This window comes from Protomyctophum parallelum, assembly GCF_964188405.1.
Source record: "Protomyctophum parallelum genome assembly, chromosome: 18".
In the NCBI taxonomy this organism is placed as follows: domain Eukaryota; kingdom Metazoa; phylum Chordata; class Actinopteri; order Myctophiformes; family Myctophidae; genus Protomyctophum; species Protomyctophum parallelum.
In genome coordinates, this window is record NC_139716.1 from 33800162 (window position 1) to 33819696 (window position 19535).

Here is a 19535-nt window from a genome sequence, read left to right on the forward strand (position 1 = left end):
GAAAAATCGAAGTACGACTGACATAGAAACATAGCTTTTTCAGAAAACTGTCTGGATGTAGAAGACATTTTTAGAATCTGATCTCAGGTCAGAATGGGTTAAAGTTATCTATACAGGTAGCCCTGGAACATGACTGCCATGATGATTATCATGACAGTCATGATGTAACTGCACCCTGTTTTTGCGCTCGCTACATTTACAACGTTTACGTATATATAAACATTCGGAATTCAAATATAAAGTAGTCACAATTTGTCCCACGGGTGTTAGTTAGTTGCTGCTCCAGCGATTAGAATTGCTGCATCCTGCGTTGTTTAATAAAAAGCATTTTTATCCGAGCACCCCGGCTACTTTTTTCAAACGGGGTTCGTTTGGGAAAACCACAGTTGCACACCGGGAGCGCACTCGCCTATTAGTCTGTATTGGCAGGGCGGTCAGCGTACCAGCCGTACCTATATCGAACACACCGAGTGCCACCCTCCTCCCGACCGATAGGGGCGCGTAGTTGAAAGCCAATGGCAAAATAACAGCTCGGATAAAAATGCTTTTTATTAAACAACGCAGGATGCAGCAATTCTAATCGCTGGAGCAGCAACTAACTAACACCCGTGGGACAAATTGTGACTACTTAATATTTGAATTCCGAATTTTTATATATACGTAAACGTTGTAAATGTAGCGAGCGCAAAAAACAGGGTGCAGTTAAGCCTTGACTCTCGTATGAATACGAGAGTCAAGAACCAGGGCTATTATACAGGCTGCTTCATGTTCATTTGGGGTGAATTTTGGGGGTTTTCAAAAATAAAAGTCCCCACTGCAACCGTAAGCAGTAAAAGGACTACAGACTGAATCAATGTTGGCTGTCAATAAGAAGACCAGAGACATTGTGCGGGTGGAGCTAGACTGCCTGACACTAGTGTCTGAGAGGGCTAACCCTAAACCTAACCTCAGTAAAACTATGCCTAAACCTAACCTCAGTAAAACTATGCCTAAACCTAACCTCAGTAAAACTATACCTGCCGGGGAGCCAATCAGACACATGGTAAGGCGGGTCTTTCCTATAATGTTGGTGGGATTCATAATCACGCGTCTGTGGCAGAGTGCAGGACACTGTCCAAGCTCCGTTCCATCATGGACAATGTCTCCCACCCTCTCCATGATGAACTCGTCAAACTGAAGTTCAGTGAGAGATTATTTTGCCAACATTTACCACAGCGGTAGTGTCCTGACTTGCCGCGGTGTTGATATTGGATAGTATTGCTGGCTGTGTGACATTGGTTAATTGAAGGGCCTGCCCCTGCACCATGTGTGTACTTAAGACTTACTGTGTTGTCCTCTCTGGCTATGACCTGACAAAGATGTGACACAACAATGTGAATGTTGAAGATATCTATTTTAGGGGTGAAGGGAAATTGTACTTTATTGCCCTCATTTTGGTCTAAATTTAGATTAGTCCCACACTAATCAATTATTCAAACAATTGTCGGTTCCAGCCCTAATCTCTTTGTTTCTGTCCTACACAGAAAGCCTCGCTTGGGCACAACAAAAACTGCCAAAGCCCCAGTCAAAAAAACATCCAGTACCACTAGCACCGCTAAATTGGTTGGCAAAGCCAAAACTGTGGCCTCCAAGGGCGCTGTGGCCTCCAAGGGCGCTGTGACCTCCAAGGGCGCTGTGACCTCCAAGGGAGCTACAACCAGAATAACTGTTAAAGCGGGCGCTGCGGCCTCCAAGACCGCTGAGAAGAAGTCCGCTCCATCAGAGCCTAAGCCTTCTGCAGTTCCAAAGAAACGAGCTGAAAAAGAGAGCGCTTCTGGATCTCAATCCACACTGGGACCTTTGAAACAGCCCAAGACTGAGCAATTGAACATTCCGACACATTATGCATCAAAAGAAGGGCGTCCCTTTCGCTCCACATCAGTCTATTCAATAGATTATAGACCGGACGCTGAAATTCAGAAAGGCACACAGTTCAAAGAAGCAACCGCCAAGGCCAGCGGAATGGGGGTTATCGATCTCACCCTCGAGGATGAAGCTGGCATGAAAAGGGACGCGAAGGTAACTGAACCTGTGCAGGCCATACCCACCATTCTGTCGGATAAATCCAATTATAATCTAATCAACATCAAATCAAATGACACTCCCGGCAACGCCACGGCCTCGGATCAAGATGTTAACAAGATCCGAACGATACCTTTCCACCCGAGACCTTTCCACCAGAAACTGCTAACTAATACGTTTCAATCCTTTTCAAACCTGTCTCAAGTCCTGATCTCACCCTTTGAACATTCTACGTCCACTTCTTTGCCTACGAACAAAGAAACTACACCCACATGTTTGGATACGACTGGTCCTGAAACCAGTCATTTCCAGTCCAGCAGTCTCGGCGATGCTCCACCCTTGCTTAAAGATTCCACGGACGCTGCTCCGTCCAAATCTTCAGATGACAAGCCAGAGAGTCCCAAAACCGCTTGCAACTCTGGAGATCCTAGTAATCCCACACCCTCACTTGAAACTACACAAAAGTCTTTGGACCAACACGGCGCTGGGACAACTCACAAAGAGTCCCCTGACACAAGTAGTGATACAAACTTGACTAAAGATGCTGAAATCATCTCTCCCCTCAAGACATCAGAAACCTCTAACAAATCCTCGGTTGCCACTCCTCAGGTTCCTGCTTCGCCCAAGCCTAGCAGCCTAGCAGCAAAGGGTTCTGAAACTTGTGGTACCAGTGGTACTAGTGGTACCACTAGTGGTACCAGTGGTACTAGTGGTACCACTAGTGGTACTAGTACCACTAGTGGTACTAGTGGTACCAGTGATGTTGCACCCTTGCTTACAGATCCAATGCATGCCTCTCCATCCAAATCTTCCGATGGCGAGCCAGAGAGTTCCAAAATGACTTGCGAGTCTGGGGATCCTAGTGATACCACAACCTTACACAAAGACTCGGAACCCTCCCCTCTACCTGCTGAAACTTCACCCAAGTCTTTGGATCCACAAGGTGCTGGGACAACTCATGATGAGTCCCTGGACGCTATCAGTGATGCAAGTTTACCTGAAGATTCTAACGCCGTCTCTCCCCCCAAGACATCAGAACCCTCTGACAAATCCTCTCAGAGTACCGCTGCTCCCATGTCCAGCAGCACCGGCGTCAAAGATTCACCCCCCACTTCTATGCCAGTTATCACAGAAACGACACCAAAGTCTTTGAATTCAAAGGCTGCTGAAACCGGCCACACGCTCGGCAGCGCTGCACCTTTACCTCTACATTCTACCCCCACTTCTACACCCGAGGCCACCGAGACCCCACCCAAATGCGCAGACGACAAGAGTCTGGGGTCTTCTGCCAAAGTCTCTCCACCTGGGACTACGCAGCCTGAGGGCAGGCTAGGTTTGGAGTCTGCTGAAGGGTTGCAGATGCCAACCGAAGAGGCCGTCCCTAAAGGTTCAGCCACCTCAGTGCAAGATGGTATGTTTTTAACTAATGTATATTACATTGATGAATTTGATGCAGTTTAATACTTTTCTCTGTACGCACACGTGCACGTGCCCACACACACACACACACACAGTGACAATATTGTGGAAACGGTGCGACTATGTAGACATTTATTAATTCTGTAATGAAATGTGAAGTCTCAATACTCTTCCCCCCCTGGAGGCCGTATGTAATTCTATTGCCTATTTCACCCAAGGTGTGGCATCCAAGACAAAATCTGAAATTCAGTCAGAATCCGCCAACAATCCACTCAAACCTGAAGGTGGAGGTTCTGAAATTCAGAAAGGCACAACGTTGAAAGAAGCAACTACCAAGACCAGTGGAATGCCGATCATCGATCTAACGGGAGACGATGAAGCTGACATGACAACAGATGCGAAGGAAACTGAACCTGTGCAGCCCATGCCCCCTAAAGGTTTAGCCACACACACACACACACACACACACACACACACACACACACACACACACACACAGTATGTCATAAATATGAAAGCGATATAAAAGCATGTATATTAAAATGTATAGTAAACATGTATCTATAATTAATAGATTCATGGAGACTGTGTGACGATGTAGACATGGCATCTAAAATGCTGTCAGAATCCACCGAGACGCAACCGGCACAACCGACGAAGGATTCGGCAACTGATGACAAGCTGAGCCACATGGCTTTTAGAACACCAGGTGAGGGGGCTTGTGACATTGTGGGATTCATGTGAAATTCATCACAGGAGTTGTGCCTTTGTTTTTTATTTAAGATCTTTTTTTTGGCGTTTTTGCCTTTTATTGATACGGTACAGTAATAATTAGACAGGAAAGGGGGAGAGATCTATGTAAAGGGCTTTGGATAAAAACTGCTATATAAATGCACCATTTACTATTTATGAGACTGAATCTGCAGGTGAAACGCATAGAAAACGCAATTACACACAGAAGTGAATGCACTGCGAAGGCATTAAATAAACCACGGTTCAATTACACACAGAAGTGAATGCACTGCGAAGGCATTAAATAAACCACGGTTCTCTCTCACAGATGCCGTACACCTGGAGGTGTTGAACAAAACTCAGGTGAGTGTCTGCATATCGCCGTTGCATCTATCTATATTATGTACTGTATATTATTCTACAAAGTAAAATAAAACTCAGGTGAGTGTCTGCATATCGCCGTTGCATCTATCTATATTATGTACTGTATATTATTCTACAAAGTAAAATATAAAATACGTTTGCCACCAATGTCCACCAATTTGTTTAATGATTCCCAACTAAAAACACAAAGTGCTCATCTAAACAGCCGGAGTTGAAAAATGTTCAACTCTTCAGTGACCAGATGAGAATGACAAAAGTGAACGCCCAGCACAGAATGGATGCTCAGCGCCTTTTCACACTGTTAAATAAAACTTAAAACGTGCATACTGTATACACAGCACATTGAACACAATTGAAAGCATACACACTGTGCCTAGTGAAAGAAAACACCTGGGTGGACACAGCACATTAGTGCTGAAACGAGTAGTCGATGAACAGAAAATGTATCAATATCTACCAATTCTCCTTTTCTATTCCCCATCCTGTCTTCAGATCGGTGCCCTCTTGCGCACTCAGCCCAACAGGAAGGTTGTAATGATAACGAACCTGCCGGAGTGGCCAGCTGCACAGTACACAGAACAGGAGCTCGTTAAGCTGTTGACACCCTACGGGTACACGCACACGAAGACCAACATCTATGTTATCCCCCACCAATGCATGGTACGGACCACCACCCGTCATCAGGGATCATCAATATGTCCGTACACGGACAAATGTGTAATAATACCCATTTCTGAATGTCAAGTGTCTGTTTTCTTTAGAATATGTGTTAACACTTATTTACTACGGCACTATGGCATGTTATTAGTCCAACTAGTGGTTCTGAAATGTTGTGTATATATATTAACTCAGACTGGTCAAATCCATTTGAACACTCTTACACCCAAGCCACACCAATGTGTTGCAACCAAACGGTTGCGAGTTGACGCATGTAGACACATGTAGTTGCAAGCAACCATTGAATTGAACTAATTGGCTTTATAGTTACAGACCTGTTATGGTCATTCAGGGCTAGCTCTTTATGGGTTTCTGGTAATAATAATTGCCTGACGAAACCTGCCTATGCATGCATAGGGTGCTTAAAACGTGCCTTTATAGAGCGTCGCAGTCCCTCCCCCTTTCAGAACGACGAGTGGCCCAGGAAATGAAATGCAATGCATTTCTCCCATAGGATTTTCTTTAAGTATTTATTTAAAGACGGTTACGCCGCGGACAAAGCCAACTCGGATCGTGACAAATCATGACAATGAACACAATGTTTTGGGCCGATCAAATAATTTATAAGAAGAAAAACAAAACAAATAGTGTTGTCTCCTGCCTTTATTTTCTTCTTTCTAATGATTTGATCGGCCCAAATATTGTGTTCATTGTCATGATTTGTCACGATCCGAGTTGGCTTTGTCCGCGGCGTAACCGTCTTTAAATAAATACTTAAAGAAAATCCTATGGGAGAAATGCATTGCATTTCATTTCCTGGGCCACTCGTCGTTCTGAAAGGGGGAGGGACTGCGACGCTCTATTAGGGCATAGTGATATGAAGTTCATGAACAAACAATATTTTCAAGTAGATGGCTTAATATCAATATTTGTGTGATGATAGAATTGTATTGTGGCAAAACTATGAATGATTTATCGATTTATTATGTATATTTGTTTGGAAAAAAATCCCAAATAGTGGATCTACATCTCGCAAAACACATTGTGATCTGATGTGTTGTGAGCTTGTAGATCGGCTGTTTTAGGGGGTTGTGGACAAGTTTGTCCCATATTTAGTTTTGTCTCCTGGTCCCATCTTTGTGTAATAGTAATGAACCCATTATGTCATTTTGTTTTCCCTGGCAGGCGTTGGCGTTCATGCCAAAGTGGGTAGCTCTTGCAAACCAGTCATCCTTCTTCCGGCCTTCTACCTTGAAGGGGTCAAACCTTCTCTTCCACTTACTGACTGAGGACTTTAGCATGGACCCGGTAAGAAGTGTACACACACAGTCCTCTTTAACCCATTCTGACCTGAGATCAGATTCTAACACACAGAAGAATGGTGGTTCTTTAACGCATTTTGACCTGAGATCAGATTATAAAAATGTCTTAAATCCTGACAGTTTAAAAAAATAGCAGACCTACAGATCTGCTATTTTTCAATAGCTAAAGCACAACATAATGGGTTAATGCACACATTCTTATATTTATTATATACCCCTTCGCCTTGCAATTAATTTCAGTTGACCATCCTGTCAACACTACAAATCTAAATTGAACCACTTAATCACACTATTCTGGGTATGTGATAGTAGGCGAACATTCAGGGAAAATCTGAAAGTAGTCGATTGACTTTGGTCAATTATCTCTCCCCTTTAATAATGCCAATTGCTTTGTATTTTATATTTTTATCGTTGATTAGTCACTTAATATAAAAACAACACATATTGGCCATTTTTACACTTTGTATTCGGGAACTCGGTAGTGTGTGGAAGATCCATACACAGCCACAATAGCTTGGCACCTCTAGGCCAGTCAATCTAAACTAAAAAGGGGCGTGAGGTGTTTTATGATCCTATGGCCGTTTTGAGCCTCTTTAAAGGACAACTTTAGTTTTTTTCAACCAAGGTTCATGTTTTAGGTTGTTATTAGAGAAAGTAAAAGATGAGTGTTATTTCTTTTCCATTTGCTGCTTTCTTTCGTTTTAGGGATTTTAGCTGTTTTGTACAGGGGGGCGGGGGCATTCGAGCATGGTGCTAAATATGTATTTTTTTACAAAATATTATGGAGATTTATTTTTTTATTATTTACTATAGCCCTAATAAACCCCAGGAAATTACATCTGGCCACAAATAAATTACAGGATCTACTGAATGAAGGTATCCTACTGGGGGGAAGCCACACTGTGTGTCATAGGCTCAATGTCAGTTTGACACATTCAGTAGATCTCGTGATGTTTTGTGGCCAGATGAAATTTCCAGGGGTTTATTAGGACTATAGTAAATAATTAAAAAAGAAATCGCTATAAAATGTTGTAAAAAAATACATATTTACCCCATGCTCGAATGCCCCCCCCCCCCCCCCCCCCAAACGAAAGAAAGCAGCAAATGAAAAAAGAAAACACTCATCTTTTAGTTTCTCTAATAACAACCTAAAACATGAACCTTGGTTGAAAAAAACTAAAGTTGTCCTTTAAGCGCAAACCACACCGGTTGCAACTCCTGGCCTCAAAACAGTGTTAATGCAACTCCTTTGAACTGCCATTGGAGATAATGGTTTGGGCCTTAACAGAGCAGCCTAATGAAAACTATCTGCTGTGTTTTATTTGTTTCAGGTGGGGGCCTACAAATCTCTGATGAAACTAGCAAATGTGGTCAGTGACGCGCTCACACACACACACACACACACACACACTTTGCTCAACTTGTTGTGGCGCACTACAATGTGTCATTCAGTGGGCAGTGTACTGCATGTTGCCATTGTATTTTAACTGCAGTTACTGTCCCAGGGTAATTATAGTTAACAAAACTAGAATTGAAAAAAAACATTTCTGTTACCTGAAATTATAAATAAAAACGTTAAACTTAAAGATTTCTTTGTCAATGAAAGATTTCCACTAGGGACAAAAATGTCTATCCAATCTTGTACTACACATAGACACATGCGTGCACATGGACACACACACACACACACACACACACACACACACACACACACACAAGCACACACGTCTCATCTGTCTCACTTTGACATTTGTACACACAGCCATTGGTTGAGCCTTCGGAAACACTGTGGAAGAGGTTGCTCTTCGTCAACAACCTGTCCTTTACCGCGGAAGCATCCCAGCAGCTCAGACAGGCAGTACCCGAGGAAATCAGCAACCTCCTGCCAGTTCTTGGCAAGGTACTGTGCGCACACAAAACACATGCACACGGACACATCAGGCATGCATTTTGGTGATAATTGACATTTTGATGGGGGGGGGGGGGGGGGGGGTCGATCACTAAGGCTACATTGGTTATAGCATGGGGAGGGGTCCCGGCGAGAGCCTGCCTATTCAAAGTGACTTCCCCACTGGACAACGGAGAGTGACAATCGGCTGCTTTGAATGTAAGCAAGTGGCGGCTAGTGTAGAGTGGATGCGTGACTGTCGACCAGAGATATGTGCATGAGGAGGGAAAGAGCTGGAATAGTTGTATAAACCCCACTGGAGTCTCACTCTGGGGGACGAAGCTGTGTTGTTGAGCAGTCACTGTGGGTGTCATAAGTCGGACCCTGGCACTGCACTTTTAAAATCCAGTCAGATTGTCATTTTGGGGAAAAGACGAGTGTGTAACAAATCTTGAACAAATCGTGGTGTGCAATTTGTTTGCCAGGACACCTCTGTGCGTTAGTGTACATGTATGTTCACATGTCTGTGTGTACATGTGCGGGTGAATAATGCTTTCATTTGTACATGTTTATGTTTCAGGTGTTTGTGGAGTTGAACTCAACGGCAGATGTAAATAGAATGGTTAACCTCATAAAATCTCTGTTCCCGGGCTGTTTTATCAACAGAATGAAACAACGCAAACCAGGTAACAACCCCCCCCCCACACACACACACACACACACACACACACACACACACACACACACACACACACACACACACACACATGCAGGTTTATTTATCTGCAATGACATTACTATTGTTGAGATATTACACACCTTTTAAGTAAGCACCCTTACTTTTACGAGTGTGCTCCCGGGCTGTGCTCATGCAAGGTCACGGAGTGACAGAGCGATTCCTACAGTATATAGCGTCTGAAAAAAGGACAGACACGTCAGAATTCTCCAGGGCAGACCATCGATCTGGCCTCTTTTACCAAGGGGCGCCCCGCGACGACCTGAATTGTCACCTTTTTTAACAAAAATAAATAAAAACATTTTACCCTACCTTGTTTGAGTGGTGCAACCACTCCTATAGACGGCTATGTGTGTGGCTGGGTCTGTCCCTGTGTCCGACCACGAAAATAGCGGTGTAGCGTTTGTTCACCACCAAGTGTCACTGTTGCACAGCCTAACACACAGACACAGACACACACAAGCCAGAGAGGAGGGCTTGTACAGCACAGCACAAGTACAGTACACCACTCACTTTTTTATGTTTACCCAACAGTCAAACTCGTAACATAAATTTAATTTTATTTAAAATACTGAAAAAAGAAGCATTAACATTTGGGAGATAACAGAATATTTGAAATCGTATTATTACATTGCTAAAAATGTTATTGGATACGTTGACGACCTAATTATCTCCTCCTATAGCTACAGTGGCTACAGCTGCTACAGGAACTATAGCAGCCGCAGCGACGGCATCTACAACGGTTCCAACATCAACCGCGATGACGACAACCACAGTGACTACAGCGCTTCCAACAGCTACGGCACCGGCCCTTCCTGCAGGGGTGGACCCGCCTTTTTGGAAGCCGTCGACATCACCTCCGTTTTGCGTCCAGACAAATTCTCCACAGTTTCCGTGGCCTGGTAAGAAGCGGTTGCATATATAAAGAGAAGGCATTGTTCTCGTGTGTTGGGATCGATGAATTATCGTCCATTTGTCCATTTTCTTCTTCCAGAGCACATTGCAGTCGCTGGACTTAGTAATGAAGAGGTAAGCTAACCTATTTTATCACTTTAGTGCAGGGGTGTCGAACTCAACTTGGGGCGAGGGCCGCATTGGTCAAAAGGTCACTTGATGGGGGCCACAACCAGTTGCGCACGCACGCTCGATGTCTCAGTCAGTCACTGCTATAATATCTATCTATCTATCTATGTATGCTCAGACCCAGCCAGCCAGCCAGCCAGCCAGCCACACACATAGTGTAGAGTAGACTGAGCTTCTCTTCTTCCCAGCTAAGTCCTGCCCTATGCGGGAGCTAACTATCTCCGTAGACAACGCCCTGGTAACGTCTGTCCAAACAGCCAGGAACCTCGGTGTTGTCCTGGACAGTCAGCTCTCGTTCAAAGCTCACATCACAGCTGTCACTCGATCCTGTAGGTTCACACTCTATAATATACGACGAATTAGACCGTTCCTCACCCAGGAATCAGCCCAGCTCCTAATCCAGACAACAGTCTTGTCAAAACTCGACTATTGTAACTCCCTCCTTACTGGCCTACCAGCATGTGCACTTAAGCCTCTCCAGCTGATCCAAAATGCCGCAGCTCGCTTGGTCTTCAACCAGCCAAAATTCTCACATGTCTCCCCCCTGCTCCGCTCCCTCCACTGGCTCCCGGTCGCTGCCCGCACAGAATACAAAACTCTGATGCTGGCATTCAAGGCAACCAAAGGTATGGCTCCCCCATATCTTGCAAGTATGATTGAACCCTACAAACCCTCCCGCGCACTCAGATCAGCCAACGCAGGGAAGCTGGAAGTACCCTCACTAAAAACGCCGGGACAACGCTCCACACGTCCCAAACTCTTCTCCTTTCTGGCTCCAAAACTGTGGAATGCACTTCCCATTGCAGTCAGAACTGCAGCATCACTCCCAATCTTCCGCCGTAGTCTGAAAACCCACCTTTTTAGACTCCATCATGGCCCATAGCACTTACCCTACCCCCTTAGATAGCATTTCTGTAGACTTAGATAGCATCTGATACAGACTTATAGCATGTTATGTAGACAGCACTATAATTGCATTGTATATAGTCATAGCACGCCATAGTACATGTATAGCATAGTAGTATATATATATAGTTTATATGTATAGTCTCATAATATAGATATTCCACTGTTACTTTCTTAGCTTACGCATGTTTTATGATAAATGCTTTTTTGTGATGTATTCCCATGCTTTTGTTCTTGCTTATTGTAAATCGCTCTGGATTAAGAGCGTCTGCTAAATGCCTAAATTGTAAATTGTAATAGTGCTCAGACCCAGCCAGCCAGCAAGCCACACACATAGTGCTCAGACCCAGCCAGCCACACACATAGCTCCGTAAGGGAGTGGTTGCACCACTCAAAATATCTTCAAAAAACTGGAGATTGGAGAACCTGATTTGGACATGATCTGATGCAGGACAATGTCACTATGACAGAAAGAGAAGATGGGTCTGGCCACATTCATTCACCCCATAATCTCAGTGGAAATTGGGGAATATGTTGACAATAGTCGACAGCTCTGCCGATTAATAATCGATTCATTGAACCCCATATTAATCAATATCAGATAAAACTCATAATATTTTATATTATGCACATGCCATGGTCACATAACCATTATATGTTGAGTGCATGCTTTGATGGTTACAGTTTTATAATCAGTTTTGATGAGTAAACCTTTGTGAAGATCTTCTCAGTTCTCATTGTATGCTAGTTACTGCCATTCAGGATGGAAAATGAAATCCATTTGGATTTTGGGAGAAGTAGTTCCATAAGGGGCTGGTATGAAGTACTTGATATAAAGAGAACATGTTCAGTTCACTAGTCTACACTCTAACCTACACCTGCCTTCATTTCATCTGATTGTCTGTCTGGCAGGCATTTAACAAGCGATCGTTAACTGTGTCTGTTAGAGAGAGGGGCAGAGAAGTGGCTTTGCTCAACTTGATTTATACTTATATTCTCCACTCTGATGAAGGTACATGTTCGATATATCATGCAGCCTTACTTATTAGCCTATATTTTAGCCATTAAAAAAAAATGGTGACTTTGTAGATCGGTTATTTTTGAGTATATTTGGAGGGATCTCTTAGAGCAGTGGTTTTCAACCCTTTTCATATCGAGGCCCATTATTTATTTAACATTGATCCACGGACCACCATTTGATAATGAGATTTAGCCTCTCTGACTCAAAAACAAAAGAATATTTTGTTATCGTTGGATAAAGATTTTGTCAAATTCACAATTCCAGGCTGTTGGCAAACGTTGATCAAAACAAGAATTCCTCTACATTCTGGAGTTGTGTAGACTTTTTGTAAATTAAGTAATGCAGATGTTTAACAATATGTACCCGTACAGGTCCATTTGGTTTCCAATTTATGCTCTCAAGAGTTAAAGATCTAATAATATAAGGGTCGTTACCAACTGTACATCATTCAGCTGGGGACCACCTGGAACCCCCTCAAGGCCCACTGGTGGTCCCCGGACCACTGGTTGAAAACCGCTGTCTTAGAGGGTATGCACTTGCAGCACTTGACATCATCATCATTCCCGAAAGTAATGCGTGAACTCCTACCGAGTGGCAAAAAATACTTTCTGGCCTTGAAATCCCTTACGTCCTATTCCTAACAGAAAATTCATATATCTGATTGCATTAACCCTAGGACTACCAATCCCAATTTTTTTGTTTAGGTAACAAATTGGCATATTTTTTATTCATCATTTTCACATTAATAGAAAGATCTGGTGGTTTGAACAGATGTTTTTATTTATTTTTTTCATTGCTAGTGTAAATTACAACCAACATTAGGGATATTAGCGAAAAAATACTAATTTTTGCTCCGTTGAACCCTAGATAACTGACATTTATTGACATTCCGTTAATTCCGTGAACGGGAGGTTTGTATTTTTAGCAATAATCCGTTTTTTCCGTTAATTGTAGCCCAGGGGTTAAACAACGTTAAACTTACTGTGGCACTAACTGTGCCACTCGATTTGCCACTCACTTTATGCATGCGCATATATAAAGTCCTGGGGGACTCCGGTCAACTAAGTATATAGGAGGTTTAAGTGGTTAAATTAATGTATCCGAGTAAACGTAAGTCATTACTCCCCCACCTCTGCTTTGAAGTGAGTGAACACACGCTTTGACTTCCAGAGACATGCAGTTAGTTCGGCTGTGAGGGAACCCTCACATCCTGTGTGGGGGTGAAGACGTGGGGTTTCACCCCTGCTCTTCCACATACTTGTGGGCCTTCAAAGTCTAAAGAAACCCTCTCAGAAGAGGCGCTTTCCCATCAGAAGCATGTCTCTTCCGTGTTATTTGTGATTGTAAATTTGTAATTGCCTGTTCCAATACTTTCAGCTATTTTAGCAACAGGCCAACAACATGCTATGGAAATTGCAGCAGTTGTTGTTCCTTTTATGGTGGGAAAAACCTGCTTCTTTTCTTCACAGGCGTTGAAAGAGTAGCAGCAAACACACACTTTGGTCCATTTGGTTACCATTTGTACACTCACTGTCTAAATTAGCCAGCACCACTCAAACCCTTGCATTCCTATTCTGGGGCTAATATTTGCTGAAAATAGCCAATCTACAAATTCACAACAAAGCTTGTGAGCTTGTACTTCAACTATATAGCTGTAGAATCTAGAAGATGTAGATTCTGCAAACGGTTAAAATATTCAATCAATCAATGCTGCCGTTGGTAAAAAGGGGTCTTATTTTAATAAATGTATGCGCAGGGTAGATTAACATAATACAACATCATTTATCAGTTATGTTTGTCTAATCAAAGTTAGGCTGAGCAATTGTAGTGGAGTAAAAAGTACTATATTTTCTTCCGGTGGAGTAGAAATATCTGAAGTATAAAAATCACACCCATGTGAAGTGAGGGGCGCTCTTATCATCTTACAACATGATGTAAAACAAACATTGAGACAAAACAAACATTCAATTCACTTTATTGTCAATGGCATTTTAATACAAACATTGAACTAAAAACAAAACTAAAATGGAAATATTCAAGAAAAGTACAACACTACACTCAAAGTTGTACTTAACTAAGTGTACTAAATTACTTTCCAACTGCAATAGCCTACTGCAAAAGAATACATTCACAATCACAGAACATCAGTCTGTATGTAGCCTACACTATAGATTCTCATCCCTTTTCATTTGATTGATTAGATGACGTACCCCCATTTAATATGATTGTTCTTTTATCTCGGGGATCCCAATCATTATTTACACTGTAAATGTATCAGTGTAGCTGATGGGGTACAAATGTTACCAAATTTACCCGTATAAGGGTCCAGTTGGTTACGTATACACTCTGAGTTACAGACCCACGTGGACCCCTGGTGGTCCCTGGACCACCTAGTTGAGAAGCACTATATTGCCTGGTGGCTTTTCCATTCTAGTGAGGAAAAATTACATGGCATTATTCTAGGCCACTTTCATTTTTTTATGTGATTTTTAATGTCTAATATGTCTTGTAAATGCCTCTTTTATGCATTTTTGTAAAGCACATTGAATTGCCTTTAGTGTATGAAACACCATACAAATGTACAAATATATAGCCTACACGTGACGTGCCTTACAGTTACTTCACATGCTGTTTACTACTCCACTACATCAAGGTTAATATAAGGTTTCTTCGACTATGCATGAACTTATTTCTAACCTTATTCTCAGTCAAATAAAGAATACAAGAACCGCTTCACTGAGTGGTTGGCGTGAGGTCGGCAGAAATGGTTTTGGGGCGACCATACCTGATACCACCAAGAGGTGCATGCATAGTCGAAGAAACCTTGATGTAGTGGAGTAGAAGTAAAATAATTGAAAATGGCAAATACTCCAGACAGTAAAGTAAAAGTACCTATATACACTTACATAAATACAGTACTTGAGTAAATGTTCTTAGTTACTTTCCACCAATGGAAATGTTAAACACTGCTATAGGTCCAGATGACCACCCACCATCCACTTATTAGGCAATTTTAATATAGGATACAGCCTGGATTCATCTGAATTTGAGGACTTTTCACATTAAACAAAATCTTTGATAATGGAAAAGTAATGTAATCTGTGGGATTATAGGTAGGCTAGTTAGTATATTGTATTTAAATAAAACTTTCAGTTATAAATTATAATCTTTTTGTTGAGGGGGTTTCTGTTTTTTTTATTGATGCATTGAGTATGGATCACAATGGAAACAAGACCCCTATAATTTAAAGATAACATATTCAACAGTGAACACACTAAAATTGGATTTTTTTCTTTTTTTCGCAATAGCAATGTTTTTTCATAAAACTCTTAGATTTCAGAACAGTGGTTCTAATCTAAGGGGAAATACTCCAGTAAAGTAAAAAAAAACAACATTGTATTTAAGTATAGTACAGTAAATTTTACTTAAACCCTAATCCTATTCTGAGGGGAACATTAGCCACATGTCGCTGATCTACAAGCTCAAAACGCCTTGCAGCTAGGCGTTTTGAGCTTGTAGATCAGCTATTTTTGGAACAGTGGATTGGTGTAGAGGTAAACAAAAAAGTAAAATACATTTTACAATAGATTTAGTTTTCAATATTTTTGACCTTCTACCATTATAATTGTATCCCTTTTAGAATACACCATACAACCATTCATTCAAGAGAGTGAGGAAAACTATAGAGTTTGACACTATATATAAAACTATAGAGAGTGACAAACTATAGGTTACAAAATATATTGTAGGGTACAATAGTAGTGTTTTATTTTATTTATTTATTTTTGTTGTCTTCCATTATTGACCTGTATCCTTCTTTTCTCATTTTGTACTTGCAGTAGTGGTTAGACAATTTGTAATTTGTAATTTGGTACAGTCAATGAAGGGCATCTTCATTCCCTGTGTATGAGCCACAGCCAGCCAGCCAGCCAGCCAGGGGCCTCATTCAGGTTTCAAGGGGGGGGGGGGGGGGGCATGATTCACTCCGTAAACAGGGTGGTGCATCCGACACAGCCGTCATACCACAGTTAAAGTACCATGTTCTAAGACATTCCCATTCCCAACCTGAAAAAAAAAAAAAAAAATCAGTTTTAAATATAAAGTAAAATATTTAACCTACTAAAACCGGGAAAGTATGATATATATATATATATATATATATATATATATATATATATATATATATGTGTGTGTGTGATGGGAGATTAATCGGCAAACGCATCGGTATCGGACGGTTTGTAGATTAATCGGTTCGGTTAATCAATCAGACCGATTAATTAATCGGTCCAAAGCCCAAAGTAACAGCTTGAACAGATCTACAAGCTCACAATATTAAATATATAGGTATTTAAGTTAAATCTGACTTGCAGTGCAGACACCCTGTTACATGTATTTTTCAGAATGGACAAAATTATTACATCAGTTATATATATATATATATATATATAGTTATATATATATATATATATATATAATATATATAACCGATGTCGATATAATCTCACTCTGTATTGAAAAATAATAATTTTGTCCATTCTGAAAAATACATGGGAGTAACAGGGAGTCTGCACTGCAAGTCAGATTTAACTTAAATATATATGTATATACACACACACACACACACACACACACACACACACACACACACACACACACACGGCATAGGCCTACAGCTCATGAAAATAAAAATAAATCTTATCTCAAAATATTAGAATATTTTATGAGACCATTAAAAAACATTTATAATACAGAAATGTCGACCATCTGAAAAGTATATGCACTCAATATGTGGTCTGGGCTACTTTTAAACAAATTATTTCATCAATGGGGCGTGGAATAGAGGCGATAAGCCTGTGGCACTGTTGAGGTGTTATGGAAGCCCAAATTTGCTTTGATAGCAGCTTTAAACTATTTGTATTGTTGAATATACTGTTTCACACCTTCCTCTTGACAACCTAGATTCTCTGTGGGGTTCAGGTCAGGCCAATTGGCCTGTGTGGCACTGTGTGCTTCCGTATGTTGACAAGCTTTATGGATATACTGATTTCCTTTTCCAGCAGCATTTGGCAGATGGCACCTGCCCACAGTGCCAAAACTACTAGTAATTGGTGTGTACTTGTACTGCCAACTGGCCTGACCTGAACCCCACAGAGAATGTTTTATTGTCAAGAGGAAGGTGTGAGACACTACAGATTCAACAATACAAATTAGTTTAAAGCTGCTATCAAAGCATAATTCATCAACAGTGCTACAGGTTTATCATCTCCATGCCATGCCCCATTGATGAAATAATTTGTTTAAAAGTAGCCCAGACCACCACGTATTGAGTGCATAAATTAACATACTTTTTAGAAGGTCGACATTTCTGTATTATAAATGGTTTTTTTGTTGTTATGGCCAGCCATAATTAGAATTTGTGTCGTTCTGTTTGTATTTGGTATTATCGGTTGTTTCTTTGTTCTGAGGTGGAGAGACTGATTACTGGGCTGGAATAAATATATATTCCTTTTTATTCCACTTCCCCTAACCCTAGACTATAGTGGTCTCATAAAATATTCGAATATTATAGGATTTTATTTTATTTTAATGAGCTGTAGGCCTATGCCAGAATCATCAAGATGAAAAAAAAAAGGTTTAAAATATTTCAGTCATGCACAATGCATTCTAGAATATATGAAGGTTTCACTTTATGAATTATATGGAAGAAAATGAACTTTAACCCGATATTCAAATGTTTGAGAAGGACATGTGTATAGGCCTACACACACACGTTCACAGTTCACAAGCTCACAGTGCATCAGTTCATGCTGTGCTGAGAGTTTGGCGTACATATGCCTTGAAAGACTGTATACATAACTATTCTTACAATAATATAACTATTTAATTTTTTTAAATGAGGTCACATGAAAAAGGCTGGATACACAGGATGATATCCTCAGCACAGAAGAACTATTCAAGTTTAAAGTTTACCTGTTACATATGGTATTCCGAATTCGGGCTCGACCACGGCCATCCTCACGAGTAGCATCACCAAACCCCGCAATTCTGTAATGACACATTAAAGTATTAAACGATACATTTACAATAATATAACACTATTATATTTACAAATAGTCACATGTCAAAAAAGACTCGCTACACATAGGCCTAATCTAGAACAGAATCTATTAAAAGTTTTATGTGAGATGAATTCAACTTTGTTCTGTCTACAGGCCCAACACTTGTCATTAAGTCATGATGTAATCAGTAACTGTCTGTAATCAGTTAAGAAAACAAACTGTTTTGGACGTATGAGGTTTCCACCTAGCCTAAGATGTATTTTATCGAATCTGACACGATAAAATACATCTACGATGAGTCAGAGTCTATCTTAGGCTAGTATAGCTCTGGTCCATACAGGGCTCCAGCGTGCGACCTATTAGGTCGCATATGCGACTTAATTTCTTATGGTGATACTTAAAATTTAATGAGGTCGCACCGGTGATACTTGGAAATGTGCGAAAAAAAGAAAGAAAAACGATCCGTTTATTTATTTATTTTTACTCCGTCTCAACACTGAGGCACGGGCGCCGGGCGGCTATTAGTAGTGCGATAATAAAGTATTACTTTCTTTTGGCTCAATCGAATCCCCTCTCTTTCTCTCTCTCTGCCTGCCTGCAAAGTCAACGCAAAGACGATAATTGCGCAAACAGGCACAGCGCGACCTGCCGCAGTACAAACGGGACGAACCGAGGAGAATATATATTCAGGTCTGAACGCAGTTTATCCGACACAAATTAACTAATCTTTCTCAGCTGTACAATTTCACTGGAGCGCAGCGCGCATATCTAACTGCATGATGATAAGTCATGATCTACACAGACAGCCGACTCCCGACCATAGGCTGTAAGCTCCCGACCCAAACAATAAGTGAGGAGGTAAACTTGTTGTTTGATTAAACATATAATGTGCCACGAAAAATAGCTTCCAAAGCTTGTTATGTTTGCATCGAGGAGGTAGCCTGTGTCCATACATGATGATCGGCCAACAAAATACATTAATCTACCTGCCAGTGAGTGAAGAGCACTGATGCCTGATTTATTCTTCGTCGTACAAAGTGTGTGCTGAAAATAGCTGATCTACAAGCTCACAACGCGTCGCGTCCGCGACATGTTGTGAGCTTGTAGATCAGCTATTTTCAGCACACGGAGTTATGCAGGCTCTGAGAGCATTTAGAAACTTTTGTCTTCACAATAAAAGTAAGCAGCTTTCACAAGTTGGCCAACTTGGCCCATGAAGACAAGGAAAAGGATTAAGAATTCGGTGGCATTTCACATTGCAAAAGAT

General features: G+C 41.3%; 1 protein-coding gene across 1 annotated transcript in view; it reads left to right on the forward strand.

Moving 5' to 3' along the window:
* Window positions 1–19535, forward strand: part of znf638 (zinc finger protein 638) — a 76018-nt gene that overhangs the window by 16003 nt on the left and 40480 nt on the right. Inside the window, exons 11-21 of the mRNA XM_083788610.1 lie at window positions 1524–3472; window positions 3699–3917; window positions 4055–4189; window positions 4541–4575; window positions 5089–5256; window positions 6439–6561; window positions 7907–7945; window positions 8338–8475; window positions 9044–9149; window positions 9883–10101; window positions 10194–10228. Of these exons, the coding sequence (XP_083644736.1) occupies window positions 1524–3472; window positions 3699–3917; window positions 4055–4189; window positions 4541–4575; window positions 5089–5256; window positions 6439–6561; window positions 7907–7945; window positions 8338–8475; window positions 9044–9149; window positions 9883–10101; window positions 10194–10228 (3166 nt within the window). The remainder of the gene's footprint in view (window positions 1–1523; window positions 3473–3698; window positions 3918–4054; window positions 4190–4540; window positions 4576–5088; window positions 5257–6438; window positions 6562–7906; window positions 7946–8337; window positions 8476–9043; window positions 9150–9882; window positions 10102–10193; window positions 10229–19535) is intronic.